Here is a 12,072-nt window from a genome sequence, read left to right on the forward strand (position 1 = left end):
TCTCACCGTTACCCAGTTTGAAGTACAGTGGTGCAGTCTTGGCTCACTGCAACGTCCGTCACTTGGGCTTGAGCAATCTTCCAACCTCAGGAGACCCTTATATATTCCTAAAAATGATTGAGGAACCCAAAGAGCTTTTTTTTTTTTTTTTTTTTTTTTGAGAGGAGTCTCGCTCTGTTGCCCAGGCTGGAGTGCAGTGGCCGGATCTCAGCTCACTGCAAACTCCGCCTCCCGGGTTTACACCATTCTCCTGCCTCAGCCTCCCGAGTAGCTGGGACTACAGGCGCCCGCCACCTCGTCCAGCTAGTTTTTTGTATTTTTTTAGTATAGATGGGGTTTCACCACGTTAGCCAGGATGGTCTCGATCTTCTGACCTCGTGATTCGCCTGTCTCGGCCTCCCAAAGTGCTGGGATTACAGGCTTGAGCCACCGCTTCCGGCCTTTGAGCCTTTGTTTATGTTGTTTATATCTATTGATATTTACCAAATTAAATATTAAAGCTGAGAAAGTTTTAAAATATTTTGTCACTAATTCATTTAAGAAAGACAGTATTGAAGCTATCATGTTAACATAACAATTTTTAATGAAAACTATATTTTCCAGAAAAAAATTAGGAGAATGGCCAGGCGTAGTGGCTCATGCCTGTAATGCCAGCACTTTGAGAGGCTGAGGCAGGCGGATCACTTGAGGTAAGGAGTTCGAGACCAGCATGGCCAACATGGTGAAACCCTGTCTCTACTGAAAATACAAAAATTAGCCAGGTGGGCTGGGCGCGGTGGCTCACGCCTGTAATCCCAGCACTCTGGAAGGCTGAGGCGGGCAGATTACAAGGTCAGGAGATCGAGACCATCCTGGCTAACACAGTGAAACCCCATCTCTACTAAAAAATACAAAAAATTAGCAGGGCGTAGTGGCAGGCACCTGTACTCCCAGCTACTTGGGAGGCTGAGGCAGGAGAATGGTGTGAACCCAGGAGGCGGAGCTTGCAGTGAGCGGAGATCACACCACTGCACTCCAGCCTGGGCAACAGAGCGAGGCTCCGTCTCAAAAAAAAAAAAAAAATTAGCCAGGCATGTTGGCGGGCGCCTGTAATCCTAGCCACTTGGGAGGCTGAGGCAGGAGAATCGCTTGAACCCAGGAGGTGGTGGTTGCAGTGAGCTGAGATCATAACACTGCACTCCAGCCTGGGTGACAGAGCGAGATTTCATCTTTAAAAAAAAAAATTAGAAGAATGGTCTTCTTTTCATTTTTGCAAATTACTTTCCATCTGGCTTAATAGACTAAAGCTGGCTTCTCATATATGCTTCTGTATTCAATCTGTTGCAATACATTGTTTTGGTTGAGGTATATGAAAAAAAATCCAACCTCACACAAATATGTAAGTGAAAAAGAGAGGAGTGTTTCAGTAGCCTTGCCAGATAATTTCCAGTATTGAATTTGAGCCCTTATCAGTGAAGTCTTCATACTCATTTACACTAAAATCTATTGGTCAAACCAGTGCTTTGAATCCATCATGCTTTGGTCATTTGGAAAATAGGCTCACTGGATTTTGCAGATCTTCCAAATGTTTTCCATTTCATTTTACAGTACCAAAAGATGACATTTGTTAATATCACCACCAATTTCATCAGAAAAGTCTTCAAGTATTTGGAAGCTGTGAAACTCATAGTGGTGGACAAAAGTTTCAGAATTCTAATTTTCACTTGAAAGCTTGCATTTTATATCATCATAAATACCATCAGTTGTTTTCCTTGAAGTGACAGGCTAATTTTATTCATTGTTCATTTTTTTGAGAAAATGTCTGCCAATTCCCAAGTCTAAATAGTAAGTCATTCTTTCAGTTAAAAAATGGTGTTCCATGAAAAAAAGTGGCTTCCTCTTCCTTTGATTTTATCTCTCTTTTATCCAGGAAAAAGTAGAATGCCCTAACTTAATGCTTCTCAGGTCAAGGCAAAAAAGTCTTGGGCCTAATCTGGTAAGGGAGCAGAGATAATGATTTTAATGGCTACAGATGCCAGCCCCTTAGGCCCTGGAGTGTACCTAGAGCTCACTTGGCCCCTTCACTGCTCTGGGGCAGTGCATGCTACAGCATGGATCTCCTGTGAGTAATCTCACACTCTCCAGAGATTCTGGTTTTGCTTAGAGTGAAGAAAAATTATCTTGGAGCTTTTTTGAGGAGATCCAAAATCAGTAGAACCCCCAGAATTTTTCTTCCCTCATCTTTTGCCTAAGGCTAGAGCTGTATCCTCAGAGTCTCTGAAATTTAAACTGAGGTGAGCAGGAACAACGGGCTGCTGGATTCAAGAATCAGTTCCATCAGCCTTTGTGATGAAGAAAAATGGTTGGAGTTTTCATTCATTCGATGAACATTTGCTGATCATGTTCTTTGTGTAGGAATACTGTGCCAGGTGCTAAACATACAGCTTGGGAGCAGCTGATTGAAAGTCTGGCTTGACTGACTTTTCAGGGCATAAGGGTTCATGAATGCCAGAATTTGGAAAATGGCAGCAGATCACAGTCAAAGGGAACTCTGAACCAAGAGCTGTTCTCTGCCAAAGCAAAAATTTGGAGGAACCAGTGGCATTACTGACTAAATATAACATCTCTAGGGCTTGGGATTCTTATCGCCCTCTAGCAATTAAAGCGGAGATGAAAATAGCAGAAAAAAGTTCCCAGTTCCACAAGGCGCATCATACCCAGGGGCAGGCACCAGGGCCTAGAGTTAAGACATCAGCTTTAGGAGTGGCCTTCTCAAACTGCCTGGGCCTGAAAGAAGGACTCAAGTGTACCAAACTCCGAGCGGACAGTGGATAAACTAGTCTTCAGTGTAGACTTAGAACAGCCAAGGGGCTTAGATAATAGATTGAGTGCCTACTGCCTGGATCCCTTGAGCTAAGTGCTTTGTATCTCTAATGTGACTTAATCCTATGGGTAGCTTTATGCAGCATGGGTGGTATCGTCACTCAGTCCTGTGGGCGGCTTCAATGAGAGCTTAATTAGCTTTTCAGGCCCTGTGTTTCTTGCTTTAACTGGGAAGACAACCTGTCCTGTAAGGTCACTTCCAGTGATGGCTAATCTCATTTATTTTGTGTACCATTTTGGCTCTAGGGAGAGTCACATTATTTTGGTTAACTGGGGGCATCTCATAATCCCTAAAGAATGCAGTCTTTTACTCTAACGCAGTTAAGATTGGAACCATTCTGGAGGTCAGGTGGACAGATGGGCCTTTCTCTGTAGAAAGCAGTAATTTCAAGCAGTGTCTCATTGGACTGCCTGACAGCTGCATTGCCATGGGGACACCTAGCCAATCTGAGTTCTCTACCACATGCCCAGCTGAGCCCATGCCTCAAGCCAGGCCCTGTACTGCTCCGTGAGGGATCCAGACAGGAATCAGACCTGGCACCTGCCTCTTGTAGAAGGGACAGAAGATACAGGTAAATAAATTAAATAGAAGGCACAACTACTATAACCAAGGCACAGTGTACTAGGAGGAGATGGGAGAGGAGAAGTGAATTACAAGAGGGACTCTGTAGGAGAAAGCCTGGAGGAGGCTGGACTTAAATTGGGCCTTTCGTCTCAGCTACTCACTGGTAAACATGAGAAGAAAGTGGGTTTTAAGCAAGGGATACCCTTTAGCAAAAGCATGACATAGAAAAAGGCAGAGATTATTTTGGGAACTTAGGGAATGACTTTATGGGGTTGAGGGGAGAGATTAAGATTTCTAACAAGTCAGCTTAGATTCATCATATATGAGAGACTCATGTTCATGTAAAATACAGTGACCATTTATTGTTTCCTATTGTTCCTGTGGTGTTAATGATTAATACCATGTGTTGAGCAACATCTATGTGCCTAGCAGTGGACTAGGTGCTTTATCACATTTATTTCTCACAGCTGACCCTACAAATTGAAACTTAATCCCATTTTACAGATGAGCAAACAGAGAGGGTAAGTAGAACTAGCTCAGCATCATACAGCTGGTAAGTGATGGAGGTCAGGATTAATGCCAAAGCCAGTGTTGTTTCCACTGCGCCCCAGTGCCTTCCACAAGTACTTTGGCACTAAATGCAGTCACATTAATTACACACTTAATTTATAAGAATTGTGTATTTGCTTTTAAAAACAGAAAACACACGTATCATACGTTTTATTATACATTTGAATTATTGGTTATAACTACAAAACCATATACAGTCATTCCTCCACATCTGTGGATTCAACCAATTGTGGATAGAAAATATTCAAGAAAAAAAAAAAGGATGGTTGTGTCTATACTGAACATGTGTAGACTTTTTGCCTCGTCAGTATTCCCTGAACAGTACGGTATAGCAGCTATTTACATAGCATTTACATTGTATTAAATATTATAAGTAATCTGGAGATGGTGGGAGTATGTGCATTGGTTATATACAAATATGACACCATTTTATGTCAGAGATTTGAGCATCTGCAGATTTCGGTATCTGTGGGGTGTCCTGAAACTGATCCCCTATGAGTACTAAGGGATGACTGTATATTGTGCTTTATATGCCATATAAAGAATTTCAGGCCAGGCACGGTGGCTCACGCCTGTAATCCCAGCACTTTGGGAGGCCGAGGCGGGTGGATCACAAGGTCAGGAGATCGAGACCATCCTGGCTAACACGGTGAAACCCTGTCTCCACTAAAAGTACAAAAAATTAGCTGGGCGTGGTGGCGGGCGCCTGTAGTCCCAGCTACTCGGGAGGCTGAGGCAGGAGAATGGCGTGAACCTGGGAGGTGGAGCTTGCAGTAAGCCAAGATCGTGCCACCGCACTCCAGCCTGGGCAACAGAGCGAGACTCCGTCTCAAAAAAAAAAAAAAAATTTTTTTTTCAAGAATAACTATACAAGATTTTAATTATATGTACTGGCTTTCGAACCTAACATGCAAATGAAATGAAACTTGTAGTAAAAGTATATGTCCTGGTGCTCACCTTGTGGTCATCATGGCAGGAAAAGGGACTCTATCTAGAGTTACTGTGGCACTTCGTAGCTATGGAAAGTTTCTTCTTTGCCTTAATTTCTCTGAATACCATCCTTCTCTATCAGCCTTCTACTCCTGCAGTTGCCATTAAACAACTGTCTTGCTCATTGAAATGTTCCCTTGGCAGAGACTGGTTTAGGCTATATCTTTTGTGAGTTCCACATGTAAAATTTCTGTCTAAGTTCCTTGTACTTCCCGAAATGTTTCATTATGCTTCTGGTACTATTGTTTGGTTCTTTTCTTTTTTGAGAAACCAGGGACCCAAGTCAGTGTAATGGTAACATTACAGGTTTAAGGATACCCTGATGTGAACTCATTATGAGAAAGTAATTTCATGGGAGAAAAATGATGGCATTATCTTATTGGTAGGATGAGGGTGATACCTTTATTATTCCTGTAGGCCTCTGCAGACACATGTTACCTACTGTTGAGTAAGTTTGGAAGGTACGTCAGTTAACTACCATTGCATAACAAACCACCTCCAAAACCTAGTGTTTAAAACAATACCACTTTCTATCTCTCACGAGTCTACTCTCAGCTGGGCTCACTCATGTTTCTCTGATCAGCTGGCCAATCAGCTGGGAAGGCTTTGCTTTCTCCACAAGTCTCTCACATCCCTCCAGCAGCTAGCCTCGTCTCGCTCTCAGGCCATGGCAGAGGTACAGGAGCGGGCAAGCCCAGCCATGCATGGAAACAAGTGGAAATGCATACACACTTTTCAAGTTTATGGCTGGCAGCCTGTTTGCTAACATCCCATTGGCCAAAGTGACATAGCCAAGCCCAGTGTCAGAGTTGGGGCAGATACAAAGTTGCAGGATATAGGAAGCTATTAATTGGAGGCATTAAATGCAATCAGTCTCCCAGTCAGGACCACTTAGTGTGAAAGCAAACCTATAGACTTATATTTATTTTTCTTTCTTTCTTTATTTTTTTGAGACGGAGTCTCGCTCTGTTGCCCAGGCTGGAGTGCAGTTGCACGATCTTGGCTCACTGCAAGCCCCACCTCCTGGGTTCATGCCATTCTCCTGCCTCAGCCTCCCGAGTAGCTGGGTCTACAGGCACTCGCCACCATGCCCGGCTAATTTTTTTGTATTTTTAGTGGAGACGGGGTTTCACTGTGTTAGCCAGGATGGTCTCGATCTCCTGACTTCATGATCCACCCGCCTTGACCTCCCAAAGTGCTGGAATTACAGGTGTGAGCCACCGCGCCCGGCCTGACTTACATTTCTAAGTCAAGTTTGTCATAGAAGGAAATAAAAGTCCAAATAATGACTGTATTGGGCCTATGTTATGGGCATACACAGGGTAGACACTTTACATGCTACGCAGTGATGATCCTTACAACAACTCTGCAAGGTAGGTAGGAATTGGAGCCCAGAGAAGTTAAATAACTTGCTCAAGGTCACCCAGCCAGTATGTGTTCAGGCAGGGATTAGAATGCCTGTTTGATTTCAAAGCCCAGATTGTTTTCACCATACTCACTACCTCTCAGGAGTACCAACCAAAGCCTTACCTTCCCTCTGACACAATTTTCCATTGAGTTGATACTTTCTGACTAGCTGTACAAACACCTCCTCCAAAATGTTGCTGCGATCCTAAGGGAATTGTGCAATTCTTCAGAAAACCCACACATTCTCCTAAACTGTCCATTGACTAAAAGCATTATTTCCTTCCAGATGGGCATTGGTCCCTGGGCTGCACAGGCAACCCAAGAATTGTAGCCACTCCCAGCCATGCCAGAGAAGGAAGGGCCTTTAACCTTTAAGATTTGGGGATGTCAGAGAATTAGGACATTTGAGCATGAGCTTTGGAGTCAGACTCACTAGGGTTCAACCACTCGCTAGCTTTATAACCTTGGGCAACTCATTTAACTTCTTGAAATCTGTTTCTTCATCTTAAAAAATGGGAATAAGAACGCCTCATTTGCAGAGCTGTTACAAGGACTAAATTTAAATTATGTCTATAAAGTGCCTAACCCAGTGCCTGGCACGTAATAAGTGGCATTACTAACGTTGTTACCATTATTTTGAAGGAGAGCCTTTCCCCTCCTGGGAAACCCTGTTTCTATCTGTTGGACAGGTCCCCCCCGCCTCCAGCCAGCCTGTGCAGACTTGCTGCCTGCTGTGTCACCGGGAACGCAAAGGCTGGGAAGAAGGCCCTTCTCAAAATGGACTGGTGTTGCAGGGTGAGAAGCTGCCCCCTGACTTCATGCCAAAGCTCGTCAAGAATCTCCTAGGCGAGATGCCTCTGTGGGTCTGCCAGAGTTGCCGAAAGAGCATGGAGGAAGATGAAAGGCAGACAGGTCGAGAACATGCAGTGGCGGTAGGTAACCACTGACAGGGGTCCCCGAATGCAGGAGGGCTGCCTTCCCAAGGAAGTCAGGCTGTTCCCTGTCCTCAGGTGGCTCTCCTTGGGCAGCTCCCGTGCCCAAACACAGAGACTTCTGGGCTGCACTGGCACAGCATTGGCAGCTCAAGTTCAGATTTGGGGGAAGAAGAGAAACTTCTGGCAGCCCACCCGTCAGTCCCTCAGGGTGGTCTGCGCACAGGATGAGGGCCCACTCATAAGTACTGGTAGATCACGAGCCTGCTGTCTTCGGCTCTGTGGCACCTTGAAAGACAACCAATAAGACATGGAAGACAGAGATGAGTTTGAGGGTCTGAAATGTGCCCTAGTTAGGACAGACACCAGGGAGCCATCTAAGTCTGCTGTCTCATGAATCACGATGGCCAGACTTTCCTTATTTCTCACGTCACTGCAGATCTTCCCTTTTACCCAGGATCAGTTTAGCTTCAGGACTCCTGGCCAAAAGGCCCTTCCTGTCTTTGGCAGCTCTCTACTCCCCAAAGGCCCGCAGTTCACAGGCAGTCTCTGCCCCTACCAGGTCTTTCTCCCCAGTCTCCACACATTGCATGTAAGTGGGACCACCACAGCCCTTTCCCAACAAAGGCCTGGCCCTCATTTGTTCTTATAGCTGGAGTTGTATTCATTGTGTTTTTGCTATGGCACATGACCTGGAAGACAAGGGGCTCCCTCAGGAAAAGCCGAGGCAGCAGAGGGTCAGCTCCGATGTTTGCTGTTTGACCATGACCCTTTTTCCTCCCCCTTCTCCAGATCTCCTTGTCACACACATCCTGCAAATCACAGTCTTGTGGAGATGACTCTCATTCGTCCTCGTCTTCCTCTTCATCATCCTCATCCTCGTCCTCTTCTTCCTGCCCTGGCAACTCAGGAGACTGGGATCCTAGCTCGTTCCTGTCGGCACATAAGCTCTCAGGCCTCTGGAATTCCGCACATTCCAGTGAGGCCATGCCAGGCAGCTCTCTTGGGAGTCCTCCTACCATCCCCGGTGAGTCTCCAGGCTCGGGAGAAAGCCAGGCCCTGTACAGGTGGATAGCTGTGTTTTCCTGTCCACTTTGTTCAAACAAATCATAAGACTGGTTACTAAAATAAGTAAAAGTGGAACTGTTCTGGGGGAAGCAGGGGCAGCTTAGACTTTGACTGTCTCTGGAACTCCTTTCCCCACAACTCTGAACTTGAAAAATACTGCTAGTAGAAAACGTTTGCTTCTCAAAGTTGTCATTGGCTCTGGTAGTTCACATTGAATCAAGAGGGCACCCAGTGAGGTCTGAGTAGAAAGTGGAGTCGTAGGACTTAGATCACCTGACCCCTGCAGCACCACAGAGGATCTGGGCAACCGTGTCTTCCTAGGCCTTGATTTCCCCACCTAAGGGATGGGTGTAAAAGCACTGCATTTAAATGCCCAAGAGATTGGCAGTGTAAGCCGTAATGGTTATTAGCTAATTTAGCAGCTGTGTAAGTCTTCTTTGACTCTGAAATAACTCTCAGAGACCCAGAGACAAAACTCTTGGGTTATTGGTTTATTATGTAAATATGATTTACTGTCATACTTCTAAATGAAGGAGCTGAGTTCTTCAAAGTGGTGCTGCCCCCAGAATTATGAGTGTTGAGCAGTATATAATTCCATTAGTTTTTGTACATAAGCTAGAGAGTCATCAGAACCTTCTTCCCACTTCTATGAAATCTGGGGCCCTCGGGGGTCTGGCGTGCCCTTTTGCTTTGCTGCACGTGGCACAGAGGCAGAGCCTGGGCCTGCTGCTCCACTGGCTTCTGCAGATCATCCTCCAGGCCTGAGGAGTATCTGTGTACAAGCAAATCCTAGAGAGACCCTGAGAGACAGAATATACATCCCCTGCTCATGCTACAGAAAAGGCATGGGGCCTTCTGTGGAATCAGCATTCCTAGTACCTTCTTGCTTGGGCCTGGGCTCCTTGAGCCCACTCAGCTGTGTTGCTGCCCACAGAATCTTCTCCAGCTCCAGGGTCCCCTGTGCTGAGAGGCTGTGCCCTCTGGTCACAGAAGCAGGATGCTGTGGCAGTGAGCCTGCGGGCTTTCCTTCCCAGGTCTGGGCTCCTATTCTGACCCCTTTCTCCTTCCTCTGCCCACAGGTGAGGCTTTCCCCATCTCGGAGCACCACCAGCACTCAGACCTCACTGCTCCCCCTAACAGCCCCACCGGCCACCACCCCCAGCCAGCATCTCTAATCCCGTCTCACCCCAGCTCCTTTGGCTCCCCGCCCCACCCACACCTGCTGCCCACCACCCCGGTAGCACCTTTCCCTGCCCAGGCTTCAGAGTGCCCTGTTGCTGCTGCCACCGCCCCCCACACTCCAGGGCCATGTCAGAGCTCCCATCTGCCCTCCACCAGCATGCCACTCCTGAAGATGCCCCCACCATTCTCAGGGTGCAGCCACCCCTGCAGCGGGCACTGTGGTGAGCACTGCAGCGGGCCTCTCCTCCCACCCCCGAGCTCTCAGCCACCCCCTAGCACTCACAGGTAAGTGCGCTGCATGAAGGGCACACTCTCTACCCACTTGAACTTAGAATTGTGGACAATTTGGGGGTAACTTTGAGGTGGAAATTAAAGAGTAGACTATGTCTGTCCTTTCATTATTTTTCCAGTTGTAAAGAAGTATGTATTTTGGCCTGGCACAGTGGCTCACACCTACACTTCCAGCACTTTGGGAGTCCTAGGCAGGAAGATCACTTGAGCCTAGGAGTTTGAGACCAGCCTGGGCAATGTGGCAAGACCCCCCTCTCTATAAAAAATTTTGAAAATTAGCTAGGCGTGGTGGCATGCAACTGTAGTCCTAGCTACTCAGGAAGCTGAGGCAGGAGGATTGCTTGAACCCAAGAGTTTGGGGTTGCTGTGAGCATTGATCATGCCACTGCACTCCAGCCTGGGTGACAGAGTTTAAAAAAAAAAAAAAAAGTACGTGGGGTTTTTTTGTTTTGTATTTTGTTTTGTCTTTAACTTGGAACAATTAAGAAATGTATAAGGGAAAAAAATGTCTTCACAACCTAAGCTTCTACCACTGTGGTATATTTTCACCATGTTTCTGTATATAAATAACATAATTAGATATTTGATATACCTTTCATGTAGTAGTAATTTTTTAACATCATGTCATGATCATTTCCCCAGTTAAAATTCTTCAAGACACTTTTCAGTGGCCATATAATGTCTTACTGTATAGCTCAAGCATGCTTTATCATTCCCCTGTTCCTGGACATGTAGGCATTTCCAGTTTAACCATGATGAATGAGACTGTAGTAAGCATCCCTGCACCTAAATCTGTTTGAATGAGAAATCATGTCCTTTGGGGAGATTCCTAGAAGTAACTCTAAGTACTGAGAAAGGTTATACTAACATATATTTGAAAGATAATTCTTTGGAGAAGTTAGAGGTATATTTTTATGTTAGAAATCAGATCTGTGTTTATCATGCGTTTCTATTTTCTTATTGGAAAGTCTCCTGTGTCTTGCACATGCTGGGTTGACAGTGTCTGCAGTCTGCCACCCGCCGGTTTTCACTTAGTGTTGCCTCCTCAGCATATTTGTGTTCTATTGTGGTGTTCTTAGCCTCAGCTTCAAAGGCTGGAGAACATTGACCGCAATTCATGTTATTGTTCTCCAGTTGCTGAGCATTTGGGTTATTCCGACATTTTAACATTACCAACAGTGTCTCTAAATATGTCTTTGCTTAAAGCCTTTTCCCTCTTTTGGATTTTTCTTGTTGGAATCAAGTTCTCAGAATGAAAAAAGTTACTGGTTAAAGGCTGTTTAGGTGTTTTTTGTTCTTTTTGAGGGTTCTTAATACACATTGAAAAACTGCTATCCAAAGGGGTCTCCAAATCGATGTAACCACCAATGAGTGCTGGTTTCCCATATTTGCAGGCACACTATTTTAATTTTTCTAAAATCAATTTTGTGGCCTGGTGCACCAGCTCATGCCTGTAATCCCAGCAGTTTGGGAGGCCAAGGCAGAAAGATTGCTTGAGAAAGATTGGAGACTAGCAAGGTCAACATAATGAGACCCTGACTCTACAAAAAAATTTAAAAACTAGTGGGGCATAATATGCATGCCTCTAGTTCCAGCTACTCAGGTTGTGGGGGCTGAAGTGGGACAGGACCGCTTGAGCCTGGGAGATATAGGCTGCAGTGAGCCGACATCGTGCCACTGAACTCTAGCCTGGGTAACAAAGTGAGAGCTAGTCTCAAAATAAAAAATAAAATCCGTTTTGCTGGCCAGGCACAGTGGCTCCTGCCTGTAATCCCAGCACTTTGGGAGGCTGAGGCGGGCAGATCACGAGGTCAGGAATTCCAGACCAGCCTGGCCAGCATGGTGAAACCTTGTCTTTATTAAAAATACAAAAAAAAAAAAATTAGCCGGGCATGGTGGCGTGTGCCTGTAGTCCCAGCTACTTGGGAGGCTGAGGCAGGAGAATCGCATGAACCCGGGAGGTGGAGGTTGCAGTGAGCCGAGATTGTACCACTGTACTCCGTCCAGCCTGGGCAACAGAGCGAGACTCCGTCTCAAAAAAAAAACAAAAAAAAATCGATTTTGCTAATGCAATAGATAATGAATGGTTGATTTAGAATAAACTTCTGTAACCACCACTGATAATGATTCCTGCCACCATGTTTTTTAATCCATGTCACATGCTTAGCATCCTTTCTAGCAGCAGAGAGGGCTGCTTTGGACTGC

The 12,072-nt window shown here is 45.6% G+C and overlaps 1 protein-coding gene across 19 annotated transcripts in view; it reads left to right on the forward strand.

Moving 5' to 3' along the window:
- The window catches only part of FAM193B (family with sequence similarity 193 member B), a 35,602-nt gene that overhangs the window by 8,930 nt on the left and 14,600 nt on the right, over window positions 1-12,072 (forward strand). For 13 of the 19 annotated variants that reach the window (XM_030926806.1, XM_030926807.1, XM_010386456.2 and 10 more), the window contains 3 exons: window positions 7,084-7,326; window positions 8,119-8,353; window positions 9,474-9,861. In XM_030926806.1, the coding sequence (XP_030782666.1) occupies window positions 7,084-7,326; window positions 8,119-8,353; window positions 9,474-9,861 (866 nt within the window). Of the gene's footprint in view, window positions 1-7,083; window positions 7,327-8,118; window positions 8,354-9,473; window positions 9,862-12,072 lie in introns of those variants that run through there. The other 6 variants (XM_030926808.1, XM_030926814.1, XM_030926816.1 and 3 more) reach the window with 4 other exon arrangements.

This window comes from Rhinopithecus roxellana, chromosome 3, assembly GCF_007565055.1.
Source record: "Rhinopithecus roxellana isolate Shanxi Qingling chromosome 3, ASM756505v1, whole genome shotgun sequence".
NCBI lineage: Eukaryota > Metazoa > Chordata > Mammalia > Primates > Cercopithecidae > Rhinopithecus > Rhinopithecus roxellana.